Source organism: Aythya marila (genome assembly GCF_965140915.1).
Source record: "Aythya marila genome assembly, chromosome: 5".
Taxonomy (NCBI): domain Eukaryota; kingdom Metazoa; phylum Chordata; class Aves; order Anseriformes; family Anatidae; genus Aythya; species Aythya marila.
The window spans coordinates 36,644,341-36,668,702 of record NC_139046.1 but is presented as its reverse complement, the minus strand read 5'-3'; the positions used below and the strand labels follow the sequence as shown (position 1 = coordinate 36,668,702).

General features: G+C 45.5%; 1 protein-coding gene across 1 annotated transcript in view; it reads left to right on the top strand.

The window, feature by feature from the left end:
* Positions 1-24,362, top strand: part of GALNT16 (polypeptide N-acetylgalactosaminyltransferase 16) — a 64,453-nt gene that overhangs the window by 16,515 nt on the left and 23,576 nt on the right. The window contains exons 2-6 of the mRNA XM_082760940.1: positions 13,377-13,552; positions 16,065-16,163; positions 20,114-20,181; positions 22,093-22,158; positions 23,240-23,361. Of these exons, the coding sequence (XP_082617066.1) occupies positions 13,377-13,552; positions 16,065-16,163; positions 20,114-20,181; positions 22,093-22,158; positions 23,240-23,361 (531 nt within the window). The remainder of the gene's footprint in view (positions 1-13,376; positions 13,553-16,064; positions 16,164-20,113; positions 20,182-22,092; positions 22,159-23,239; positions 23,362-24,362) is intronic.

The following is a 24,362-nucleotide window of genomic DNA, read 5'->3' as shown; positions in this document are numbered from 1 at the left end:
TCTTAAGTTTTAAGACCTTAGGTCTGAACATGACCGCAGTTGGTTATACTTGGGGGAGGGCAGGGAGCCAATTTCTGGCAGTTGGCTTGTTTCATTTTTGTGGGTCCTTTGGAGCAGCCCACAAATGACACGTTGAAAACCACACTGGTAACCCATGTATGTTGATATGGCAATTCTCTGTTTAGGCTCCTGTAGGTCGTTACCAGAGCCTTGAAGTAGGTGCTAGCAATGAAGAAGTCTACTTTACTCGTGCTGGTTTTGTAAGCTGCTTTTGGCCAAGCTGTTTGGGAAGAAGCTGCAAGTGGATGCCCAAAGCAGTCTGATGAGTGGCACCGTGCTGGGCACAGGCATCAGCTGTGGCTTGGGTCAAAGAAGCAGGCAGAGCCCTGCAGCCGCGGTGGGGCCTGAGGCAGGAGCTGAGCCAGCCAGCAGGCCCTGCCGGGTCTGCAGCTCACCGAGTGCTAATTCCCTTCTCACACATGGGAACTGCCTCTGTTTGCAGTGGGTGAGAACCTAGCTTTAAAAAAATAACACACACAAAGGCAACAAAACAAACTAAAAATTACTGTGGTATTGCTATGGTAACAAACATCTGAAAAGCAGGCAGATCTCTGTATCAATTGCAGGCTCAGACTTTATAGCCTGTGCCCTGGTGCGTGCATACGCAATCAGAGGCAGAAATGAAGCTGTGAGGGAAAACAGCAGCAGGCTTATGATACCTTGGGGTCTTCCCAAACGTGAGAGTTACTGCGGGCCCTACCTGAGGCAGGCTAGGGGCGGCTGCAGGCTGCTGGTACAGCCTGTCACTGCCGGTCTGTTGCCCAGCCAGACTGTGGGGGATGAGGGGACAAATGCACCTCACAGCACTGGTACAGCTGAGCAGAAACGGGTGATCATGGGATGGGTATTGGAATATCCCATGTTTTGAGTTTAAGAACACCTTAGCCTCTCATAAGGTTTTTGGGGAAGGCATAGATCCAATTTGCACTCAGTTCACTGGCAGGCCTGGCATCAAGGCCTGGGAGGAGGCAACAGGAGCTCGGCTTCTCCTCTGGCATGGTGTGGTTCTGGGTTTTGCTTTGTTTTCATTCTTTGCTTTCTGTTTTCACTCTGTTATCGGCGACATTTGTCCCTTTAAAATCAGTGACGTAGCAGAGGAGGTGCCAACAGCAGAGAGCTTTGCTTCTCCGGCTGAGATGGAGCAAGTTCTTCCAAAGCACCCCTAATGCATGGGGTATGGTGGTAGCTCTTCCCTTCCACAAGGAACTCCAAAAAGTACAGCAGGACCAGGCAATAGGGCAGGAGGGAATGAGAAGTAACTTCTACCAGGGCAATTGTGGAGGTGCATGGGAGCCACACTGTGTGGAGGCTGATGTGAGGAGAGAGGAAAATCCACCCTGAGACAGCCTGTTTTTGAAGAGGAGGCGCTAGCCCAGCATTGGTACACCTTCAAAACACCGCCGAGGAAAAGAGGTCTCGTTTCCCCCCAGCCCTCCCTGGGGGATGATGCTGAAAGGAGTATGGCACAGTGTGTGTGTGGAAGGGAGCGGCCTCTTGTCGTGCAGTGAATTCTCTGCTTGTTGCAGCTCCCGCTCCTCAGGGACCGAGCTGCAGGCTGATTCCTCCTGAACAACATCTCTGCCTTCAAATTAGTAGAAGCTATTAAGTGTGAGATACCGCTGGGGACGTGCTCTGGATGCTTCTGGCATGCTGCTCGTTTCTGGCCTACCTTGTGTGTGACTGCGGGGAGGCAGGGGAAGAGATTGTGGTTACTGAACTCTCACGTGTCAGGCAGGGCACACGGTGGCACGCCATTACGTGCAGTCATACCACTGAATGCTTACACGGGACATGTGTGGCAGAACTAACGTTGTGCTGAGACTTGTCACTCAGGATTGCCCTTTGTGCTGAGTGCTTGACTCTACAGCTTCAAATGTCCCTTCTGATACTGGTTTTGGGAGAGATCTCTATGAAGTATTGTAGATACTGACAGACAGTGAAGTGCCCGTCGTGTACGGTAGATAAATCCTGAAGGATGGGCTCCTGTAGAAGTTCAGCACATCTCTCATCTCTGACTTCAGAAAGACAGAGCAGCTCCTGTTGCTTAAGCCTCTGCTAATTGGGGAGAAAAACTGAAAAATGACGTCCCAGCAGCTGGCCAAATCCTGAGAAGCGTGTCACTTGGTGGCATGAGAGCTGCTATGTGTGGCTCACACGCCGCGTCTGCAGAGATCTCAGTGGCAGCTGCCTTGTGTGCTAACCAAAAATCAGATTTCACATCTCACTTGAATCACTAAACCCACTTCATTCAGTAGGAGGTGCTGCTCTGCTAAGGCTTTTTGCTCTCTGTTTGGCGTGTTGCTCTTCAGGCCATCTCCAGCGGTGGTAGGCAGGCCGTGTGAGCTGGGGTGTGTGGGTCAGGAGATGGGTTGGTGCTGTCGGTCCATCGTCCTGCCACGTTCAGGCTTGTTACTCAGCATGCCTTTTGCACCCAACCAGTTATGGTAAGAAATGCTTCTTGCAGACTGTAATGAGAGTTATAAGCCAATTCTTCTTTCACACTTCTCTTTTCTCGTTTAAGAGTAGATCTTCCAAATCTTGTTCCCTCTTTAACAGTTCTTTCAAGTTTTTGGTGGATGGTTTTCTGTTTTTGTTTTTAATGCGGTATCTTTAGTGCTGTGTGTCCCCATGCTTGCAACCACAGCTCTGCTGTTTGCTTTATAATTTATTTTTTTTGAATCTACTTTGAACAAACCTGTCAGCAAGTTTCCTTTGTTCATATTTGTTCATCTCCACGTTACCTTCTGGAGCCAGAAAAGCTAAAACCCAACAAGAGTGAGCCAGAACTGTGAAAAATGTCTCTACATCTTTTTCTATTTGGGAGAAAATGAGTTGTTAGAGACTCTATGTCTCTAACAAGCTGTATTGCATTTAACCTTTAGCTCACCACCACAACCTCCAGCTAGAAATTTATATATTACTTGTCTTTTCTGTAACGAAGGCTATGTAACAACATACTAATTAGAACGTTTTCTAAACATAACCCATTTCTAGGGCAAACATAGCAGAAAATTGGGGCTTTGATTAGTAGAGTGTGTGTGTTTCTGTTTATATTTCCTGTTCTGGCTGAGATACTGTCCTGCTGATGTGACTGGGAATTTTGCCACCGGTCAGGATTTCAGTGGTAATTTACAACACCCTTAGCTTTTACATTGTGTTCTTCTGAATATGAACAAAGCGTTTGTGCTTCGTGCTGCTCTCTGAGTAACTTTGGAGAGGAGGAAGCAGAGCTCATCCTCACGAGTACCCCTGTGATTTTGATGGAGTGAATGGTTGGATTATATGTATATAGTTTTTCTTTTCCCTTTGTATTTAGGAAGGCTGCTGGAGGCCCAGGCAAGATTCTTTGACCATCACAGCACTGGTGGCTTTTTGGAGCTATGCATCAATTTAGTGAAATAAATATGAATGGTGAAAAATGTGCCTGCCTGGTACTCCAAGGCAATGGGAGGAAGCTAGACTGTTGCACTGCCCAAAGACATGAGCTCACTTGATCCTACTCGCAGCTACCATGATTTGGAATAAGAACTAAAAATTAAAAATAAACAAAAAATTTTAAAAAAAGCACCTGATGGAACTTAAGGAGAAGAGAAGCCACGTTTCTTGACCACATTGGTTATATTCTCACAACACTCCTCTGGGAAGCAAAAGTTTATGGTCTCAGCTCCAGGTGTGGGAAACAGCCACGTACATTTTTCTTATGACAAATGCATGAGCTTTTTGTTTAAAAACTTGCTTGTGGATTGGAAACTGCTGCCACTGGGCTAAGGTGTGCGAGGCTGTTGGCACTGCAGCTGTGGCACTGTGAGGGAAGTGGCGTGTGATGGTGGGGCTCCTGCAAGCTTTCTGGAAATGTCATTTGGGCAAAAACTCCCCACTGGAGTAAAATGTTGAAGTGTCTTTTAATAAATGAACTCAAAAATAGCAGTTCTCAAAATCTGTCTGATCAGGCCTAAGATTTAGCCAAGCCAAAAACCAGCTGTAGGCCAAGCTTTCTGCATAGCTGTGCTTTTGCTGACCACAAACATTCAAACATTACAGGATTAGTGCTGTTTGTATTGTATGGGGACTGGTGCGGTAATGGATTTTAAAGATCCTCACTGGTCACATTGCAGTCACTGAGTTTGTTTTGCCGCAGTTTGCATCTGCAGGATGAGACGAGTGGCTGCGTGAGGGGCTGCAGGGCTCCGTGCATGGGGAGCTCTGGCTTTCCATGAGCAGTGGTTGTGCCCATGACCTGCCCTTAATATTTTGAGGCTCAGGTGTGTGCGTTTTTGTTGGTGCCTGGGTCAGTGGTTCAGCTCTTGCATATATGCCCAACTCTTCCCTGGTTGACAGTGATTAAAAAGGAGAGCAGAAGGGCTGTTGAGGATGCTGCTATTAATAATGTGATGGAAACCTAGAATGACAGAGGCCTGCATAGTGTAACACAGTTTTTTTTTCATATTTGACAGGCATATATGAGCCCGTTGCATGATTTTTCATTGGTATGCACTATCCTTGATTAAATTTGCTATTGGGGAGGTGAATTTAATGCCTGTGCAAATGGAGACCCAAGCAGGAGCCGAGCATGGTTCTGAGGGTCTTGTCAGTTCAAATTGATTGCTGAGCCCTGGAATTGGAGTAATGCAGTAACTGAAAAATTAATCAATTAAATTGGATTTCATTTGGCTTCTAAACAAAATGCCAATGGCCTGATCCACTCAAATCTTCACTGACAGGGAATGAGTTTCTGCATTATCAGAAGACTCTGTTGTGAGCCACAGAGCTGAATGCATGGTGGTGAACACATCTGAGCAAGCTGCCTCGTGCAGGACTAATGCTTGTAATAATTCATGGATGCATATGCACCATCCCCACTGTCCTACCCAGATGGTATTTCCTGGGAAGATGAGTTCCATGCAGTTTCTTATTGAGCAGACGGGTGCTGACGGGCTGGGTTTGTCCCTGTTGGGAAGATCCAGCTGTCCCCTGGTCTTCCTGTGCGTTTCTGAGGAATGTGAATGTTGGCTATAGCAGAACTATGCCATTTTATTCGTAATCTTCTAATTCCCATTTTAAAGCTGTGACTCTTGAGGATGAATGATTAAAGAGGTATTTCAACTCCCCTTTTCTAGTCTTAGCAAAAAGCCCTTGCAGGGTGATCTTGAAGGCAAAGAAAATGAGCCTCGAGCTTAATATAATTAAATATTTTAATGCTTTCAGTGAACTGTGCCAGCTCCTCAGTGCTCACTGACCTCTGCTTATCTCTTAAGTAACTAGTTTGCAACTGCCTACATTAGCAAGAAGCAGGCAGCAGCTGCAGGAGTTCAGACTAAGATGTTTCAGGGAAGCTGCACTGTTATTTTCTTGACCATTGGAGCCTTTCTCCTTTTATTTTTTTTTTTTAATAGCTAAATCTTTAGTTTCACTGTTGGGGAAGCTTCTTCACACAGCTTTCTTGACAAATAGTATGGAAATGTAGGCTATATTCTTGAGTTTTGTCCATATTCTGTGCTGTGTTTTCTTTATGGAAAGCTGGGGATTAGTGTAGCTTCATTTCCTCTCTTGACCTGAGGCATTCAGCAGGTTAAAACAAAAAACAAAACAAAATAAAAAGAAATCTTGACTTCATCAGGAGAGGTTATTTTTCCTTAGAAATTTCAGCTGCCTATTCTCAGCCTCCCGTTCTCCATGTCACTTCTCCTTTCTGCTGGCTTGGGAATAGCACAATGCTGCCTCGCCGTCCTCAGCTTAGCAGGCCTGAAGCTGCTTTCTCCTCTACGGAAATATCTGTGGCTGCATCTGTCACTCTGGACAGTTGTGATTCACTGGGAGGAAAAGGCTGAATGTAGGTCACTTGAGTTCAAGGGGAATGGATGAGTGCATCAGCTCAGGAGGCACATGCACATGTTGCATCTGTGCGGACAGCAGAGGTGGGGGAGTGGGCACAGGGAAATAATTAGTGATGGATATATTTAATGAAGATCTATCCCACCGCCATTTGCACTGTCTTATTGGCCTCATGGGTACTACCAGGTAATCAAGAGGGCATTATCTGTGTCTTGATGTTGAATGAGGTGCTATAAATCTGGGCTCAGGTAGTGACTATATCTAACACTTAGAAGACAAATAAAACTGTTCCTTTTTCTTCTTTGTTTTATTAACTCAAAATTACTTGGAAACCTGGGTCACTCTTAGTGTATTTAAGTGTCTACAAAGACAGGGATATTTTGCTGCAAGAACAAATGTAGCAGCCTATAGTGCCTGACTGAGAGACCTCAAAACCCACTTTTACAAACTGCATGTGTATAGCATTTAGCAGAGCAGTGCTCCTATATACAGTGAGTAGCCAAGATGGATTTTGCTAAGGAGGTTTTCTATGTGATACTAAATAGATGTCTGAAAGCAGACAGCTTCATATTCATGTGACCATCACTTCTTTGTTCAAAACCTTCATTCCCAGAGGCACTGTGTCTCCAGCTACCCTTTGGGATCTCTTTCTGACTATGCTGTTGTTCTGGTAGGGGCGCCAGTATCAACTGCCTAGTCTCTTAGGTATTGAAAGAGTGTGCTGGCATATGTCTTCTCCCTGACACTAGATGTTGTCATGGATATTTATGGATAGAAATAGGTGTGTTTGGAAAACAAGTGCTGTTTCAGGGAAGAAAAACTCACAGACCTCTCTCTCCTCTTTCATGCTGGTGCTCAGTAATTTTGAAGACTTTCCCCTCACTCCATTTTTCAGGGTTTTCTTCGCATTGGCTTTCTCCTAAAGAGAAATATAGAAGCATAAAGGCTTTCTGTCACCAAAAATGGTGTCCTTTATGTTACAGCAAAATTTGCCAAATGGGGGAAAAAATCTTTCTACCCCAGGAAGTGAGAAGAAGATCAAATGAGCACAAAGCCAGATGTGTCCGGACATGCGGGTGTTTATATAAATTCAATGTATAAAAATATCATAAATATAATAAAAGCAAAAATTGTCACAGATTTTCAAGTTTGTATAATGGACATCTGTGTGCGTTAGACTTCAAACTCAGGGAAGAAATAGGCATTGGCAACTGCATCACCTCATCTGGGGTCTGGATTTCCATGCTTCTGAGCAGCTTTATTTCCTCAAAGTTGCTTATAAGGTAGTGCCCTCAGGCATCTATCTTTGAAGCTCTTTTGGCTTCCACTGTTGCTTTATATAACACTCCTAAAAACAAAAATTGAGAAGGATGCCCCAGAGCATCATGTCCCCTCCCTCCAGTTATTGGCAATTTCTTTTTGCCTCTGGTTAGCTGGGCCAGAAAGCTCGGTGGGGTGCAGCCCTTGCTAACTGCTTCAAGGTCTGCTCAGGGATTATATAGCTGGATCAAAGATGGGCATACTTAAAAGGTTACCTCCTATTAAATGTAGGGAAAAATCTGTCTTGGCCAGCTGTAGAGCACAATAACTGACAGTATCAGGCACTTGTCGTGTGAGGTTGTAGAATAAGTTCCATCTTCTCAGGTTAACATTCAACAATGAATATACATCAGGGAAAATGCATGTAGTAACATAATTGTCTTTATTTTCATCTCCCCCCACTCCTTTGTTAAATTTCCCTTGCACAGATTTCCCTCTCCTGTGTTGCCTACTTTCTTCCCCCAAACTGTCTAAAAGACCAGCTTGGCAAACCATGGCAAATCTGTTTGAAAGGCAGTGGCCAAGCCTTGTCCATCAACCCACTGTTGTGACCTGTAAGTTGGCATCATCCCATTTCTAAATCTTTTATGCCACCAACCCCCAAGGTCCAGCGGCTTGTGACACACACCACAGGAGGACGTGATGTTTGCTGCATCCAGGCTGTAGGCAACACCATGGAAAACACCGTGCCATCTTCTGTGTCTCTTGGAGGAAGCTCTGAGAGTGGTGTCCAAAAAGTGATGGGTGTGGGGAGAAGGTTGCTGTGGAAACCAAACACAGGAAAATAGTTGCTTCGCCTTTCTTGCATCATGCAGGGTTTCTACCTTTTCAGGCCAGATGCTTGAGGACGCTTTCCTTGTCAACAGCTCATAGCCTCTGCTGGGGACCCACCACTGGTCTCTCCGTCCCCATTTGGAACTGGCAGCAGGCCTCACGATAGCACGGAGCCGATGCCAGTAGAAAATCTCTTGTGATTGATTGCTGGTGTGGGAGCTGATCAATTCAAGTTGCTTTACTACCTCCATTGTGTTACTCTGGTTTGTGCAATATACAAACTAAATGTCAAAATTAATTTCAGAGTCCTCTGTCAGCGCCTGTACTCCTCAAAGAACAAGGGATGGTTCTATTTAATTGTGGTAACTTTTATTAACATTTCATAGCAGAAGTTCTGTAAGAGCACGGTTCCCAAACCACATTTAAAAAGCTTTACACAGTTAAAGCATGAATAAAATAGGGCCTATTGCTGTCAGGCACAGCCTCTTCTCTTAAAGTATTTTGTGCAATTTAACAGAGCAGATTATGGGTTATTCCACGAGGAATAAGAGCTAAGTGCACGCTGGGATTCCTAAACCCCCTCTGAGAACGTGATACCCCCTCTAAAACAATTGCCATTGGCAAAAGGCATTCGAGCTCGCATATTCAGCCCACTGACTGACAGTACCGTGCTCCCCAGCAAGTAGGATTCTCCTGGGAATTTACTGGGAGCTGCTGCAGCTCCCAGTCCTGCCCTGTCTGTATGCTGTGCCATTCGGAGCCCAGCACCGTGTTGCTGTAGGGGCTGCAGAGCAGCACGTGTCTCCCTAGCATCCCCAAGCACTGTTGTGCCCAGCAGCTGGGGTTAGAGGGAGAGAGGCACAGGCAGATGTGGGATCACTGCGGTGGAGGTATGTGGGGGCAGTGGGATAAATCACCTTAAAGATCACCCAGTTCCAACTACCCTGCCGTGGGCAGAGACACCTCCCACCGCACCAGGTTGCTCAAAGCCCCCTCCAGCCTGGCCTTACAGTCTCTCTGGGCATCCTGTTGCAGTGCCTCACCACCCTCTGAGTGAAGAATTCCCTCCTAATATCTAATCTAAACCTACCCTCTCTTAGTCTAAAGCCATCACCCCTTTTCCAATCTCTACGCTCCCTGGTAGAGTCTCTCCCCATCTTTCCTATAGGGTCCCATTAAATACTGGAAGGCTGCTACAAGGACTCCCTGGACTTTTCTCTTCTCTAAGCTACCTAACCCCAGAAAGATATGCAAGAGCTGCAAAGTATGCATCCTGTCATAAAATTGGTGTGAATCTAACCTCAACTACAAATTATTAATTATACTTACATCTGAGAGTTTTGCATACCTTACCCCCGTTGAACAGTGATTCCTTCTGGCCCCTGGAATACGCTTTTTCTTTTTGAGTTTGGCCAAGCCAAAAAAAAACATCTTGGGACTCTAAGTTCCCAAACTGCTCTGGTTTTAGTGTCTGTTTTCTCAGTGTTGGAATTGGTGTGTCTGGGCCTGGTGGCAGATGATGGACAGAGGTGAATGGTGCTGTATATTACAGTCTTGCAAGCGATCTGGCCTAGAGCTATAGCACTGTCCTAGTTGAGAAATGAGGCCCTCACATTTTCATGGATGTGCATGGCATTAATTCCTTTCCCTTAATCCCCTGCTTATGGCATTAATTTTTCTACTTAAACAGTTGCTTGTCCCTCAAACCATGTCAAAACACACATAATGATGTGCTTTCAACATCCAGAAGAGTAGCTCAGTCCATCCTGTCACTAAAGGGAGGAGCATATGTGCAAAAGAGAAATGGTAAAATGAGATTAAAAGGCTTACAGTATTTCCTAAAATTTTAGTGTGTGAATTGTGTTGGAAGTCACAGTAATGTTTGGGTCAAACCTCAGTTTGTGCAAACTACTTTGCTAATCCCTAGTCTAGACACTCAAATTTCCAGTGCCTATTAATCTTTTTCTGCTTTCACGTAGCAATTTTTTGGGGTCTGTCATAGCACATCAATCAAAAGGAACTGGTCTCTTCTGCTCCTGTAACTCCCAGTTGTAGTTCCAGCCTCAAGAAGTGTCTAGCCATATAGGTTATGGCAACGAGCTATCCTGGTGATTTGGTAAAAACCTTACCTGTGAACTCAGCTGTACACACTGTGCCTTTAATGTGCCCAAAGCCCATACATGCTTAATTTGACTTTCTCCTCTCGTGAGAGGTGTTAATGCAAAGGGAGAGGAAGGAGGGGGTTGCTGTCAGTCTGCCCACCTCAGAGGAGTTTGTGGGGGAACTGAGTACTGTTTCATGGAGAATCAGTGCTGTTCCTGGTAAGTATGTTCTGAATTAACAGTGATGAATGTCCTGTAGTCAAACAGCTGTGTTCTAGGGAAGGAATCTGATAAAGCAAGTCAAGTCAGTCCTTTAAAAATAAGCTTTATATTCACTTTGCTGGGCTTTTATGTAGCTGTGTGGACACCACTGAGAATGGTGTTTGCTCTCCTCTGTTTATTAGGCTTTGCTTTTGTGTTGTTTGCAATGAGTTGTAATGTCTATGGCTTTTCTGAGGAACTGCTACCATGGTGTTTCCTCAGTTTTTTTGTATTAGTTCAGTCCTGCTGAACTCTAGGGGTTTGAGTGCCTTTATTGAATTACAGGTATTGTTTTCAGGTACTTTTCTACATGGATTGAGATAATTTTGAATTCTAATCCGGCTCCCCAATGTCTCTGACACCTTTTGCTGGATTTCCTTGGGCTTTGATAAAAATTGTTAGTCTCAAGATCCAAGCCGTTAATAGCCCTGGATCCAGCACCCCTAAAACCTGCCCTTGCAATAGCCCCTCTGCTCTGTCAATGAACGGTTGGTAATCCTGCTCTGACAGCAGCTTTTTAGTTGGTTTCAACCCATTCTCCTCTAGTTTTAGTCTAGGCTATTATTTCTCTAGCTTACTAATGATATTTTATAAGCCTGTATCAAGAGCCTTACCAAAGTCGTGATGTGTCACATCTACTGCTTTTCCACACCCGTAAGACTGATTACTCCATCACAGGAGCAAATTATCTTGGTCTGACATGATGTGGTCCTGTCATATCTCAGCTGGCTGCTATTTATTACCCTCTTCCCTTCCCGGTGCGCACACATCGGCCATTTGATTACTCCTTGCAGCATTTTCCTGAAGCTAGGCTGTCCGAGCTATCATCCCCTGAATCCTCCTTCTTCCACGTTTATAGAGAGCATGAAGAGATACCAGCTGAGTTAAAAATGAGATGTGTTCTTAACTGATAATGAATTCCTAGTGCTCTTTATGTATGGCCCACGTCAGCCCCAGGGCCACCAGCCCCAGTGAGGCCGCAGCAGGACTCCAGCTCCTCACAGCCCTGCCTGGCCACAGACCCCACAGAGCTGGGCCCACGTCCCAGGCCTTGTCTGGTCCCCAAGGAAAGTTCCTGGGGCTGAGGCTGCCCCGGGGCCCCTGTTCGGGGTGGAGGGATGGGGTCAGGCCCTGTCCCGCTGCCGTCGCAGTGCCCTGACAGGATGGCTCCCGCAGGCTTGCTGCTGCTTCCAGCGCCTTGCACAGTGTTCGGGGCAATATAAACCAAACCCAGCTGTCGCTTTTCCAGGGCTTGGGGAGACAGAGATAAGTAGCAAAGGGTGAGTGAGTGACTGGAAAATATTTAAAGGCGCAGGATTTGCTGGGGTTTTGCTACACAACAGCGTTGTTTTCTAGGGTGAGAAAGAAAGGAAGCTCTGATTGACATAACTTCAGATATAAATTAGAGGAGGAAATCATTTCAGCTTTTAAAGAAACCAAAGTAACTGTTTTTTCCTTGTTCTGACAATACAACCTCAGGGAAAGTGTAAGAAGCAGGGGAGACAGGGGCTGGCATCCCCGCTGAGGTGCCTGCAGGGTGGAAGAGAGGCAGAGTGCGTGCCAAAGTGTGCCTGAACCTGAGCTGGGTAAATCCATGTGCAGCAGCTTGAGCATGCTGTGTTTGAGAAAGTTTCTGGGTATTGAAAATAGTGTAGCTTTATTTCCTATGCCAAGACGTTTTTTCCTTTCTTGTATGGTCAGAAAGGGAGATCTGAGCATCAGGCTGACTTGGCTATAGTAGTCATAACTTGATGGGTCTTCCTTTTTCCTCTCCGTCATTTCATTCATCTTTTCTCCAAACTGAATAATTATAACCTTTAGTTTCTCTTCATCCTCCAAAAATGTATTTCCAGAGACTGCGTTGACAAAAACTGTGCTCTGGCCATGACTGCTGAGCTGTCCCTGATTTTGTATGACAGCATTCATGACAGTTTGTTTTCTCCGTCCTGTTCTAAGTCCAGACATTTGCTCTCAAAAGCATTTGGACAGTGCTCTGAGACACATGGTCCGATTTTTTGTGTGGTCCTTTGGGGACCCAGGAGTTGGACTCAGTGATCATTGTGGATCCCTTCCAACACAGGATACTCTGTGATTCTACTTTTTGTCCTATTTTCCACCTCTGCACACTAAGTGCTGAGGTTTCATTGAGCTGTACATGGGGATGCTCAGATCCGTAATGCATGTGGTCACATTTAGTTTGCGGTCCATCAGTGTGTGTGAGTAGTTTAATTTGTTTCTTCTAATGTGTGTTACCTTGCACTTGCGTACACTGCATTTCATTTGCCATCATCTTGCTCAACCATTCAGGTCTCTTAGGGTTGTCCACACTGCAGAGGAGCCCTTTGCAGAGACAGTGACCCTATGAGATGGTCTTCGAGTGTTGGCATTGTGTTGACTCCGTGACCAGGGAAAGGAAATTAAGAAGCATTTAGGGAGTGGAGAGGGATAGCTCTGTTGTTTTAGCTTCTGTGTGGGACTGGGGATGGTCATACGCAGTTTCCAGCTTTATCATGGCCTTCCATGAGACTGAACAAAGTTGAGCAAGGCTTAGGGGGAAACCTGTTAAATCAACTCCATCTGTGTTCATAAGCAGTAGTGAATGATGAAAGGCTGAAAATTTTCCTCAAAGTACTGTGTTTCAGCCATACTGGCTGGAGGTTGTTCTCAAGCCCGTGCTGTCTGGAAGGGTTTCCAAATGCCTGCAGTCTTGCACGTTCTGTGTAACAAGTGCTGCAGAGAATTTGGCTCTGTCTGCACTATCGGGAAAGCAGATTTCAGCTGAAGCTGAGTTGGTGAGGATAGCGAGGCCTGCAATTTTCCTCAGGGAAGGCAATTATAACATTACATCTGTGAGGGTTTCCTGCTTACCCTTCCAAGCTCTTGCCTGTCTTGCTTCCTGCCATACCTGAGCTACTTGCGGATATGTGGCAAACAGCCTCCCGTAGTGTTTGCATCCAAACGTGTTACATGTGTCTAAACATGGATCAGCTGCTCTCCCTGACGCTCTGATGCTTATCTCTGCTCCAGATGACAAGGGCTCCCCAAGGAGAGAAGAACAGCCGGAGGGGGTTTGATGAAAAGGCTTATTTGTCCTCAAAGCTGCTGAAGGCTGGAGAAGACCCCTACCGCCAGCATGCTTTTAATCAGCTAGAGAGCGACAAACTCAGCAGCGACCGGCCCATACGGGACACCAGGCACTACAGGTACTGTGCAGCCCTTGCTCCACACCATGGCTGCTGCTTGCTGTGGGCAGTCCAGTGCCACGCTGTGTTGTTCTGCAGTGTTAACAAAGGATGCCTTTAGCTTTTCTTCACCAAGGACTGTTTCTTACTTCACTTTGTTTCATGGTTAATCTGCAAAGGTCTCAGTGCACATTCAGTCCCAGCCCAGCTTGTTGCTTTTCTAGTACATCTTCTCCTAGGTCTGAGCACTATCCTGTTATTTCAGTTTTTGGGTTTCAGCATAGCCCCTCCATTGCAGCTTAAATTGCTCAACTGGCAGCTGTTTTTTTTGTATAACTGCCTCTACACTCTTGGCTTCTCAGTGAGCCTCTGTCCTGGCTGCAAGGTACACAGCTGTTGTAACATTGTTTTACTCTGTTTTTTCTCACCTGCTGTGTGCCCTGGCTGTCTGAACTCATTTCGTGTGTTCTTTTCAGCCAGAGTGTTACATTTTGGATGAAAAGTGCTGAGGTGGGGATGAAAATAACACGATTTTCATCTTCATACAGTGAATATTTCATGGCTTGCAAAGTGCTGGTTGTTCTGTCCTTGTTTCACTGGGGGTGAATTTATTCTGCTGATTAAACTCATCCTTAAGTTACTAATAGTGCCCAGGTAATTATTTTGTACCTTCTTCAGTACAGAAAGATAACGTTGTACCTTGAAGATGATAGGTTTGATAGGGATAGGATAGTGCAAAAGAGCCTGCTTCAAAGAAGAAAAAATAGAAGCAGAGTAACCGTGCCTGAAATGATGGTCTGTCTGGGCTGGAACCTGGACCCAGTGTTGCAAAGCTTCTGGGGAAGGGAAGCCAGGCATCTAACTTGACTGAAACTGCGAAAGGGATGTCAGGAGAAATGGAGCTGTGTGAGTTTGCCAGCACTGACAGCTGTCAGGGTGCTTTGTGAATGTAAGCGGTTGGAACCGTGGTTGTGAGATGAAAGTCTTGCGGTCCCGTTCCCCGACCTAGTGCTAGGGATTGGCTTGCTAGTGACTCAGAGGCAGCGGTGCATGTCCTCCCTTGCTGACAGATCTCCCTGCCATGCAGGATTGCTGTTTTCTGTTAATCTGCTGTCATGCTCTGGCCTAAAAACAGCTTCCTTCAAAGAGGAATTATTTATTTTGATCTATGATCTGTGGTATCATGCAGAGCACGCTTTTTGTGAAAAGCCCTGTCTGTGCACTTCAGCCTGAAGACAAACATATATGCTGTTCCATGGAAACGTATGGCCGCTTCAGGCCCCAGCTTTGCAAACATTCCCTTAAGCAATGGGGAGTCCCTAAGCAGTGTATGATCAGGGCAGATAAACCTATTACCGTGTTCCTCTGTTCTGCAGGGAGATGGGGGAGTTTTTGGGCACCTTGCCTTGTAGCGATATTGGAATGGCTGATGTGATGGCAACTTAGGATGAGGACTTTTTTCAGCTGATACAAGTTGGATGTGGTTTGAGAAATCAATACATCCTACAATCTGCTTCTAACCTAGCATGTAGCTGTTTTCTGATCCAAAGCAAAGGTAGACCCCACTTTCAAGCACAAACTTTATCCTTGTCCTCTGTGATGCTGTAATAATGCTGAGATCTTAGAAAGTCTCTCTCAAGTAACACATACACCTCTCTCTTTTGTTTTTCCACTTCCTGATGACTTAATGCATTTTACATTCATTACACCATGGATTTATTTTGAAACAGTAATAAGTGAGGTATGTCTCCTGTCTGATCGCATTTTTTTCACTTTAGTCTTTTCAAAGGTTTTTTGTATGTTTGAAAATTGCTGTAAGAAGTAGTCGTCTTAATAAAATATTGCAATGAAAAATAGTAGTAATTTAGAATAGTTGTAAACCAGTAGGATTGAAGGTGGTGATAAAAATAGTTAACAATTTTGCAATAGCCATGAAAAAAATAGTAACTAAATGTAGGAGTACAAGTAGTGGCTATAAGAAATGAATTATATTCCTTCTAGTGATGTATTCCGTCTAAGCATGGTCTTAAGTAGTTAAAAACACCGGGCCACAGTTTCAGGTGCAGGTTCTTTGCCAGGCCAGAAATCAGTGCAGACTGACTGCTGCCTGATACGGGCTGGAAGTTAAGGTGGCAGCATTCCGGAGGAGCAGATCAGCCCAAATCTGTCATTTCTAGTACCTGCCAGAATTGGATCCAGGGTTCATATTCATGAGTTGCTCTCCTCCAAGAATCTTTGTTGTCCACAGGGTATAAGCAGCCCTGGTGCAAGCTGATTCTGAGGTAGTTCTTGATTTTGAGTGTGTGAATGAATATACATACCTAACATTACAAAGTCAGATAAGAAGATAAGAGGAATTATTTTCCCTTGCCAGCTGCAGTACTAGTGTTCTGAGCTCCCTTGCTGCATCTCCACTGTGCTGGTTCTGGTTTTAGCATATTATTCTCTTCTCTTATAGATATTCTAGATGCATTGCCCCAGCAGCTGCTGGTGGACGATGTTTGGCTCACACTTCTGCTCTTTGGTGTTGCAGGTGCACCTCTGTACGCTACGATCCAGACCTGCCAGCTACCAGCCTCATCATCACCTTCCACAACGAGGCCCGCTCCACCCTGCTCCGTACGGTGAAGAGGTGAGTTCAGCACGGGGTGCTGGGCCCAAATCACCGTGCCTGGAAGGCCACCACTGGTGGGTGTAGACATTTGCAGTGGTTAGGCAAGCAAGGTTTGCTTGCTATTTTATACTAGTGGCTCCTGATTTCTGAGTATCAGCAGTGGCCAAATCTGACCAGTAAATAGGTGGCATAGGGCCTGGCAGCATCCCCAAGCAGATGGGACCATGCAATTATCTGCACCACAGAGCAGTGCTACAGCTGCTCCTTCTCCTCCCCATCACCCCTGCAGAACCTGGGGAGGCTCTTTTCCTTTTTTAATTTTACATAAAATATGTCCTTTGCCCTCTGACTTATCAAGCATTTGCATAGATGGTCCCTGAAGCCTGCAAGCAGGTCCAGGAACAGATTGTGAAGGCTGAAAGGAGAGTGAATTGTCCAGGTAGAAGGTTGAACTCATGGTATCACTAGCAGGAATGCATTATTCATCATCATAACTTCTTGTCAGGTCCTGTGGGCTTAGAGGAATGTGCTTTATGAATAAATAACAAGCTTGTTCAAGTCAGCCTTATGGCTAGAAGGCTGGGTTTCTGTCTGCCCGGCTTGGTGCTGCTGTGTTTTCAGAGGTCTGCATATATTGCATTAACACATTCTGTCTTTTTACCTCTTACCATTTCCTTTTCTCTTGAACCATAAAATTAGTTCTGCGGAGCCACTGTTCAGAAAATGAGCAGATTTGTTTGGAACTACAGTGCTGCTAGGGCAACAGCAGGAGATTTCTGCTGATTACATCATAGGTCAGATAATAAATGGCTAGGTGCTCAGAAGCTGTAGTAGTGTGATCCTCAAGAAAGATCTCAAGGCAGTCAATCAAATAGCCAGATGCTATGATAATTAAAATGTAGAGAAGATGACATTCAGAACAGCAGTAACCCATAAAGAGAGGAACTGATATCCATGTCCTATGGGGGTGATATGTACTAACGAGCAGATGAGCATTGCCAGTGCATTAACAGGCCAGGTTTGCTCCAAGCAGGATCAGCTTGAGTAGGTTGCTCACGTCTGTGTCCAGTCAGTTTTGAATATCTCCAAGGACAGAGACAATGCAACATCTCTGAGCCTTCTGTTTTCAAGGCTAAACAATCCCAGCTCTTTCAGCCTCGCTTCATGCATATGATGCTCCAGTCCTTAAATCATCTTACTTGGTTCTTTACTAGACCTGCTTCAGCATGTCCTTGTTTTTCTTGTCCTGTGAAGCCCAGAATTGGACATAGCACTTAAGAAGTGGCCTCGCCAGTCTCTCAGATGTGGTCTTCTGCAACCCGGAGCCCCCAGCAAAGATCTTGAAAAGTGGATGCCATAGGGACCAGGCCCAAGCATGAATAGGCCATGCTGCCCTAAATCTCACTGGTCCCATGTGGAGAGCCCTTCAGATGAACTTTGGTTAGTTTTCAGCCTAAAGGAAGAAAACTGCTTAAAAATATTCAGCAAGTGACTAAGAAGGTGTGTAGGGAAGAAAGTGGGAAATGGGCTATCCTCCAGGACCTGTGAATGTTCCAAAACAAATGGGTCATTGCTGACAGCCTTGGTCCTGCTGGTGCTGCGAGTCCATCAAGAGCTGCATGCCTGCTTGATCTTTTCCTTGGCAGGACGTAGCTGTCACTTGCAAACCAGTTACTTGCTTGGCATCCTGTTCTTCTTGGAAATAACTGTCATTCAAAAGCCATTTTGAATAATTGGTGTCTTTGCCTGATTAGTTGTTAAGTGATACCATCATGTGTGTTGCAGTGATGATTTTTGTAGAAGGGAAGATCAACCGCCCTTTCTTTTTATTTATTTCTGATTTCAGTCAGTATTGCAGGTACTGTTTGTCTTTGTAAATGCAAAGGTGAATGGTCAGGCTTTAAGACAAGGGTCTTGAACAACTGTTAGTGGTTCAGTGCCTGTGCAGGCAGCCTGTATAAATTATGCGTAAAGGATGCTGATGCAATGCTAGACCTTTGGTATTGTAACTCATTATGATGACAATTTAATTAATGGCGAAAGAAGAGACAATTTTAGAGCACAAGAAAAAAGAGATGGTTCTCTGCTAACATATGGAATAAACAAGAGTATTTGTGAACTGATGAGGGATGGACAGATCAGCAGAGGAAAAAGCTATTGGCAGTTGCTGATTTGGTGTTGTAGGACTGAGTCAGGACACTGATATTGAAAGAACAACAAAGCTGTGAGGAAGGACGAAGGTTGTAAGGTATCTTTGAGATGAGGGTAGAAGTCTGTGTTTCTGCTGTAAAAGGCAATTGTCATTTGGATTTTGGATTTTGGAATCCTCATAATACACTTTGTTCCCAAGAGTAATTGATTGTCATGCTAGCCTCGGCACCTCACTGAAGGGAAATAGTCGGATTACTGTGTTGGTTGTTAAAAAACAGGCAAGATGAAGTGCAAAGAAGATAAAGTACCTTTCCCAAGGATCCACAGCAAATTATTGCAGAGCTGAGAGCAAAACTAGGCATTGAGCGGGAAGCTGTGAACTCTTCAAGAATGCTTCCTCTGCTGGGGGATCAGTGGACAACTGAGGAATGGAAAACAATGTGTTGGCTTTTTTGCCAGTTATGTTAACTTGGAAGACCTGAAACTTGTGGAGAAAATGTGAGCAGCACTAGTAGTCAAGGCAGTGGGAGAAGAATTAGAATCCCATTTTACAGCTGTTACGCTGCAGTATGCAGCCAGTCTGGATCGCTAATGCTTTGCATTGAGTTTGCATGGACAAGTATTTCAGCACAGGGCAACCTTGTCTTTAAAATATGCAGATAATGGCTGTGCTGGGAAAAGCTGCAGTCATAAATGCAGAGAGGAACATCTCCCACCTCCCACCCCGCTATGCAACGCTAAAGGATCCAGAGAAGTATGAGCCAAGAGCAGCAAATGAAGTTCAGCTTTGAAAAATGCAAGCTCAGACATCCAGGGACATATAAGCTCAAAATACAAATACTCTTGAGACGTATGAAGCAGCATACATCTGAAATAGAGTGGGATGTGATACTGAACAGCAGAGCAGTCAGGATTTTGCAGTGTGAGACAACAGAAAACTAAGGAAGCTTTGGCTCTGTATGCAAAGCCATCATTGATGCTAGTTAGCAAGACAGTGACTTCTTTCTCTGCAGACTTAGTGGGCCATTCCTGGGAGTATGAGATTATGCTTGTTGTGTTTCCTATATAGAACAACAAAAAAAAAGCCAAACAAAACAAAACAAAACAAAAAAAAAACACAAAGAACTTAACCAACACTTTCCCCTAAATCACTCAAAATCAGAAGAGTAACTCCCACTGGAATGAGATGGGTCGCTAGAACCATGAGGACAGTGTTTACCTCTGATTTTTAATATTGAAGTTTGCGTAACTGACCTCTTCATGGGGTGCCTAAGTGCAAGTGACTTTCAGCACGTGGGCAGTCTTATTGGAGGTGGTGAGGACCTGCCTGTGCATTTGCTGAAGGAGGCTCAAAGAGGGAGTGTGCTGTGTGGTTGTAAAGCCAAGGGAGGGGTTTGGAGAAAGTCATAGAAAATTAGTTCAAGCATTTTAAACAAATGAGAGAGACAAAATGTAACTCCAGGGTACTAGAGTATATCAACCTCTATAGAGGGTGGAAGCTCTTATCACCTCTTATCACCTTTCCTTATATGCGAAAGTGTCTGTGTCCTGCAGACACAAACTCACTACATCTCTGGTGGTATTGCAAAGTACAGTGGAAGCCACCCAAAGGAAAGGTGTGTCTCAGCAAATGTCGTGGCTGTTTTGAATGAAAGACAAGTAACAACCAAAAGGGGTACAAGCGCAGGGTTACCTCTTCCACTGGCGTTTGTTATTCCTGCTGTAACGCGTGGCACAGCAGGCTTGTGTCAGTCCTACCATTGCCATTACTTTGGCAACTCACAGAGACTGTCTTTTTCCTCTCTGGATCCCTGCAGCGTCCTGAACCGCACTCCTCCCAGCCTCATCCAGGAGATCATTTTGGTAGATGACTTCAGCTCAGATCGTAAGTATGGACCCATTTCCCTTGCACTTTTTTTCCCCTCTATTTTCCATATTTTTGTTTGCTCTATTTAGTCCCCCTCTCTCACAGAGATTCCATCATGTCTGTGTACAAGAGAAAAGCAAGAGGGAGGTGGTCTTTGTATTTGTTTTAAGCACGTGCATGGCAGAAGCCAGAGTTTCCTGCTTTTTTTGTCTGGTGCGTCTTCCCTCTCTGTCAGCTTGGCAGTTTTGGCCACATTGCCAGAGATCTCTGTCTAGTTTCATTGTGTACCATTTTGTGAGCTCTTCAGCACAGTTGCTGAGGCAATGCTGAGGTTGGGGATTTAAGAATGATGCTTTCAGAGTCTGATTTGGATAAAGACTGAGCTGCATCCAGCTGTTGGGGTTGGGTGTTTCTGAGCATCTCTAAACAGTCCTAAGTGTCTCACACTCAGCCCCTTGAAAATTCCTATATAATGCCAGTGGCCTAAGTGTTCCAGATCAATGCCGATGGATCTCTGGCACCAGCACTGCACAGGGCTCAGCCAGAAATTCCCATTTAGGTTCCTAAGTGGAAAAAAATATATCAAAAAACCCTATCCTGTGACAGTTCTTATTTTTCTCTCTGGCAGACAGATATCTGTGCTCATACAGCTACTGCACTGAAGCGCCTCCATAGGGATGCTTTAGTACCTATTTGATGACTCTTTGCTTTAGTATCTACCTCAGTTTCTTCAAAAATACAAAGAGTCTGCCAGTGCTGGCACCTTGTTACACTCAGAGTGATGTGCTCCACTCCTGGAGAGTGAGTGACTAGATAAAGGTTCTTGTACTTATTTGAAATGGTGACTTAGCCAAGAGAAGAGATGCTTTCTGTTGTAGCAGCTGTCCAGCAAAATCTCAGTAGACTTTGAAAGCACCTGCCACTTTACTTGGATGGTGCAGCAGCTGCCAGAGTGCCCACACAAGAGCAGTATTTCAGATTGCATGTGTCCTTGAGAGTGGAAATGCTCCTGCAGGACTGTGCCAAGAGATGCACTTTGGATGATGGCTTTTACATTCTCCCCAGAGTGCTGAGTCTGTGGGTGGATGAAAATGGGTAAGGGGGGGATGTAAGACATGAAAAGGAGTGTGGAATAAACATGGAAAGTGATGAGGGCGTGCAGAAGCAGGGGAAAAGTGTATTAGAAATTGCTATTACTGTGACTTCTGCTAGGGCAGTTCTCAGGCAGTGTAGCCCATGGCATCCTGCAAAGCCCGTGCAGCCTTGAAAACTTGCATGACCTGGTGCTTTGCTATGGATGGGCTGAGCCTGGGAGCTGCTGCTCTCCATCATGTTCCCTGGGCAGTGGAAATGAGGGATGGCCCAAGATTCAGGCAAGCTGCCAGCAAAGCCCTCAGTTAGGCATCCATCTATTAATCTAATAGCGTCTCCAAGGAAGCAGGTCAGATCCCTGTGACTTACATTAAATAAAATCAAGCAGAAACTGCCTTGAGAATAAATGTTGGGAAATGCCCAGGTGAGCCGCTGAAGGCAAAGAGAATGGATGAGATCACTTCATATGACAGGGCTCTCTTTTACTTGGCACTTCTGCAATTTACAGCCCAGGCTCCCTACAGCCCCTCGTTTTCATCATCGCTCAGTGCCACATTGCTAGCATATGCCCTGATGTTGCTGTGAAGTGCTGAGTGTAGGAGGGCGATGGCCTGGCCCACTGGAGCCTCAGCTGTCTGAGGTGGACAGCAGGCAAGCAGCTTTCTTTTCTGTACCCTTTAGACAAGAGAACTAAGGCCATCAGGCTGCTTAATGTGATACTAAGTGAAAGCCGAAGTTCCCCTCCCATGGCGATGCAGGAGAATAGTTAATTGGAGCTCTCTGTTGAAGCCAAGTAATTCATGCATGTGTGCCAAACGTTTTTTTGCCTTCCTTAAGCTGAGGACTGCCAGCTCCTTACCAAGATCCCGAAGGTCAAGTGTCTACGAAACACCCGTCGAGAAGGTGAGTGTGGAAACTTCGTAGGTGCAACGTTTTAGTGGGCTTTCCCACATGGCCCTGTTTGCCTGCCAGCTGCATGTAAGTTGTTTCTTACCGTCATGTTGTTTTTTTTTTCTTCTTTTTTTTTTTTTTTTTTTTTTTTTTTCCCAGTATAAGGGTTTGGTGTCCTAGTGTTGGAGGTCTGTGGACAGATAACCTCTCTTATCAAACCTAAGGCTCTCATTTCATAGTTAAGTAATGACAAGTGGTATCCGGAGGCCCTGGCTAGAGCAAGGACAACATTTTAAGATCTTTGTGAATATAGGTGCAGATGGAAGTCCTGTCTTTTAAACTCAGAGAGCAAGATAATAAGCCATTCAGGAGATGTGGGAAAGGAAAAAAAAACAATTATATTATCATAAATAAATACAATTAAGGAAAAAATTCTTATATATCTCATGTATGCATAAATGGTAACACTGACTTACCCGGCTGCTCTCTAGTTTGACTCAAATGTTCTGGCTGATTTCTAAAGCTGTCAGTGCACAGCAGGCCTGGAGCAAGGGTCTGAAATGAGAGACAGGAGTCACTGTTCTGTTCATGAAAGTCATCCCAGGTAGTGGGATGGTCTGTGAGAAAGTATGGAGATGTCTGAGAGCCAGGCCGACACCTCTGATCACGGGTTAGAATAAAGGAGAAAAGGAAGCAGGTAAGAAGGAAGAAAGGCAGCAAGAGAGTAGAGCTGGTTCCTGTTTAAGTGGTAAGAGAGGCAGTAGGGTGCTCTGAGGGGAGAGACACTGAGCAGGTGTGGCCCAGGCAGCAGCAAGGTATGTGTGGGAAGGGGACCCTCGTCAAGGCAGGAACCAGATGAAAGTTGAGTGGCATGGACAGAAGTAGCAGATTAAGTCATTCTTTGAGCGCTGGGGGGGCTCACGTTGTGGTGTGGCCCTCAAGGGATGCCCTGCTGTAGCTGCTTTCTGCTCCTGACAGAGGTGTGATAGTGGACAATCACCTGGTCTTCTCATGCTAATGGCCACCCAATTAGTTTATTTTCTGAAGGAGGCTCAGCTGTTTCCCTTCCTAACCTTCTGGCTCCTCATCGCAGGGCTGATTCGCTCTCGGGTGCGAGGAGCTGAAGTGGCCACCGCCGACATCCTCACCTTCTTGGACAGTCACTGTGAAGTCAACAGCGAGTGGCTGCAGCCAATGCTTCAGAGGGTTAAAGAGGTGAGCACCATCTCCCAGTCTGGGCTAGCTGGGGCTGGGGCCTGCCTTGTGCTGATGAATGCTGTGCCCTTGTGTGCCAGGAACAGTGTCAGCAAGGACAGAGCCTTCCCAGGTAGTCCTCTTTTCAGGCAGGCTGTTACAGAGGAAGGTACAGCCTGAGCTAGATGGGCAAGAGATCCCTGATGGCCTTCATACATGCTCCTGCCGATGTGGCAGGGCAGGAGGTGCTGAGTGACGGGAGCTTCCCAGCACGGAGGAGCTGCCAGTGAGTGCAGGGATGTCCTTTTGTTGGCTCACTTGGGAAAGGTTTGTCATGTGTCTGGAAGAGTGAAAACGAGACAGGAATATTAGCAACTGTCACCCTGATTGCACTGCTGACTTGTATCCATCTCTGGCTTACAGTGGAAGAAGGTGAAATTTCAGAGCCGATGACTTAAAAGATTCTGCTTCTTAGTCATGCTCAATAAATCCTCCATCTTGGAAGCCCATAAATATTTACTTTACTAATGCTGTGTAAGTCAAACTACAGCAGCATGGTGTTCCTAAGCAGCAAAGACCTCACTGGTTTCCTCAGGGAAGGATCTAACTTGCAAAAGCTTGGCTGCCGACTCCAGCCTTATTTAGTGAGCAGATTTCAAGTCAGCGTGTTGCAGACCTACTTCATACGTTCCCGATGTGGGTCCTGGTTTGGATTTCAGTCTTGCCCTACCCAGTCCTAGTGCTGTCTAGTAGGAGCAGTAGCTGGAGCATCGGGCTCAGGCACTGCCAGCATACTCCCTGTGCAGCTGTCACAGCACTAAGGGGATATCCATGAGCAATAGGCTCTTGCTTCCATGCTGGCCAGCCAGGCCACAGCAGGAGGAGCTACTTCAAGGCATGAAATGGAGGCTTGGTATGAACATTGTGGAGGCTGGTAGGTGCCAGATAACAAGATGATATTTCTGGAATTGCCAGCTCTCTGTTTCATCATAGATTTCAGCTATCACAAGGCTGTCTCTAAT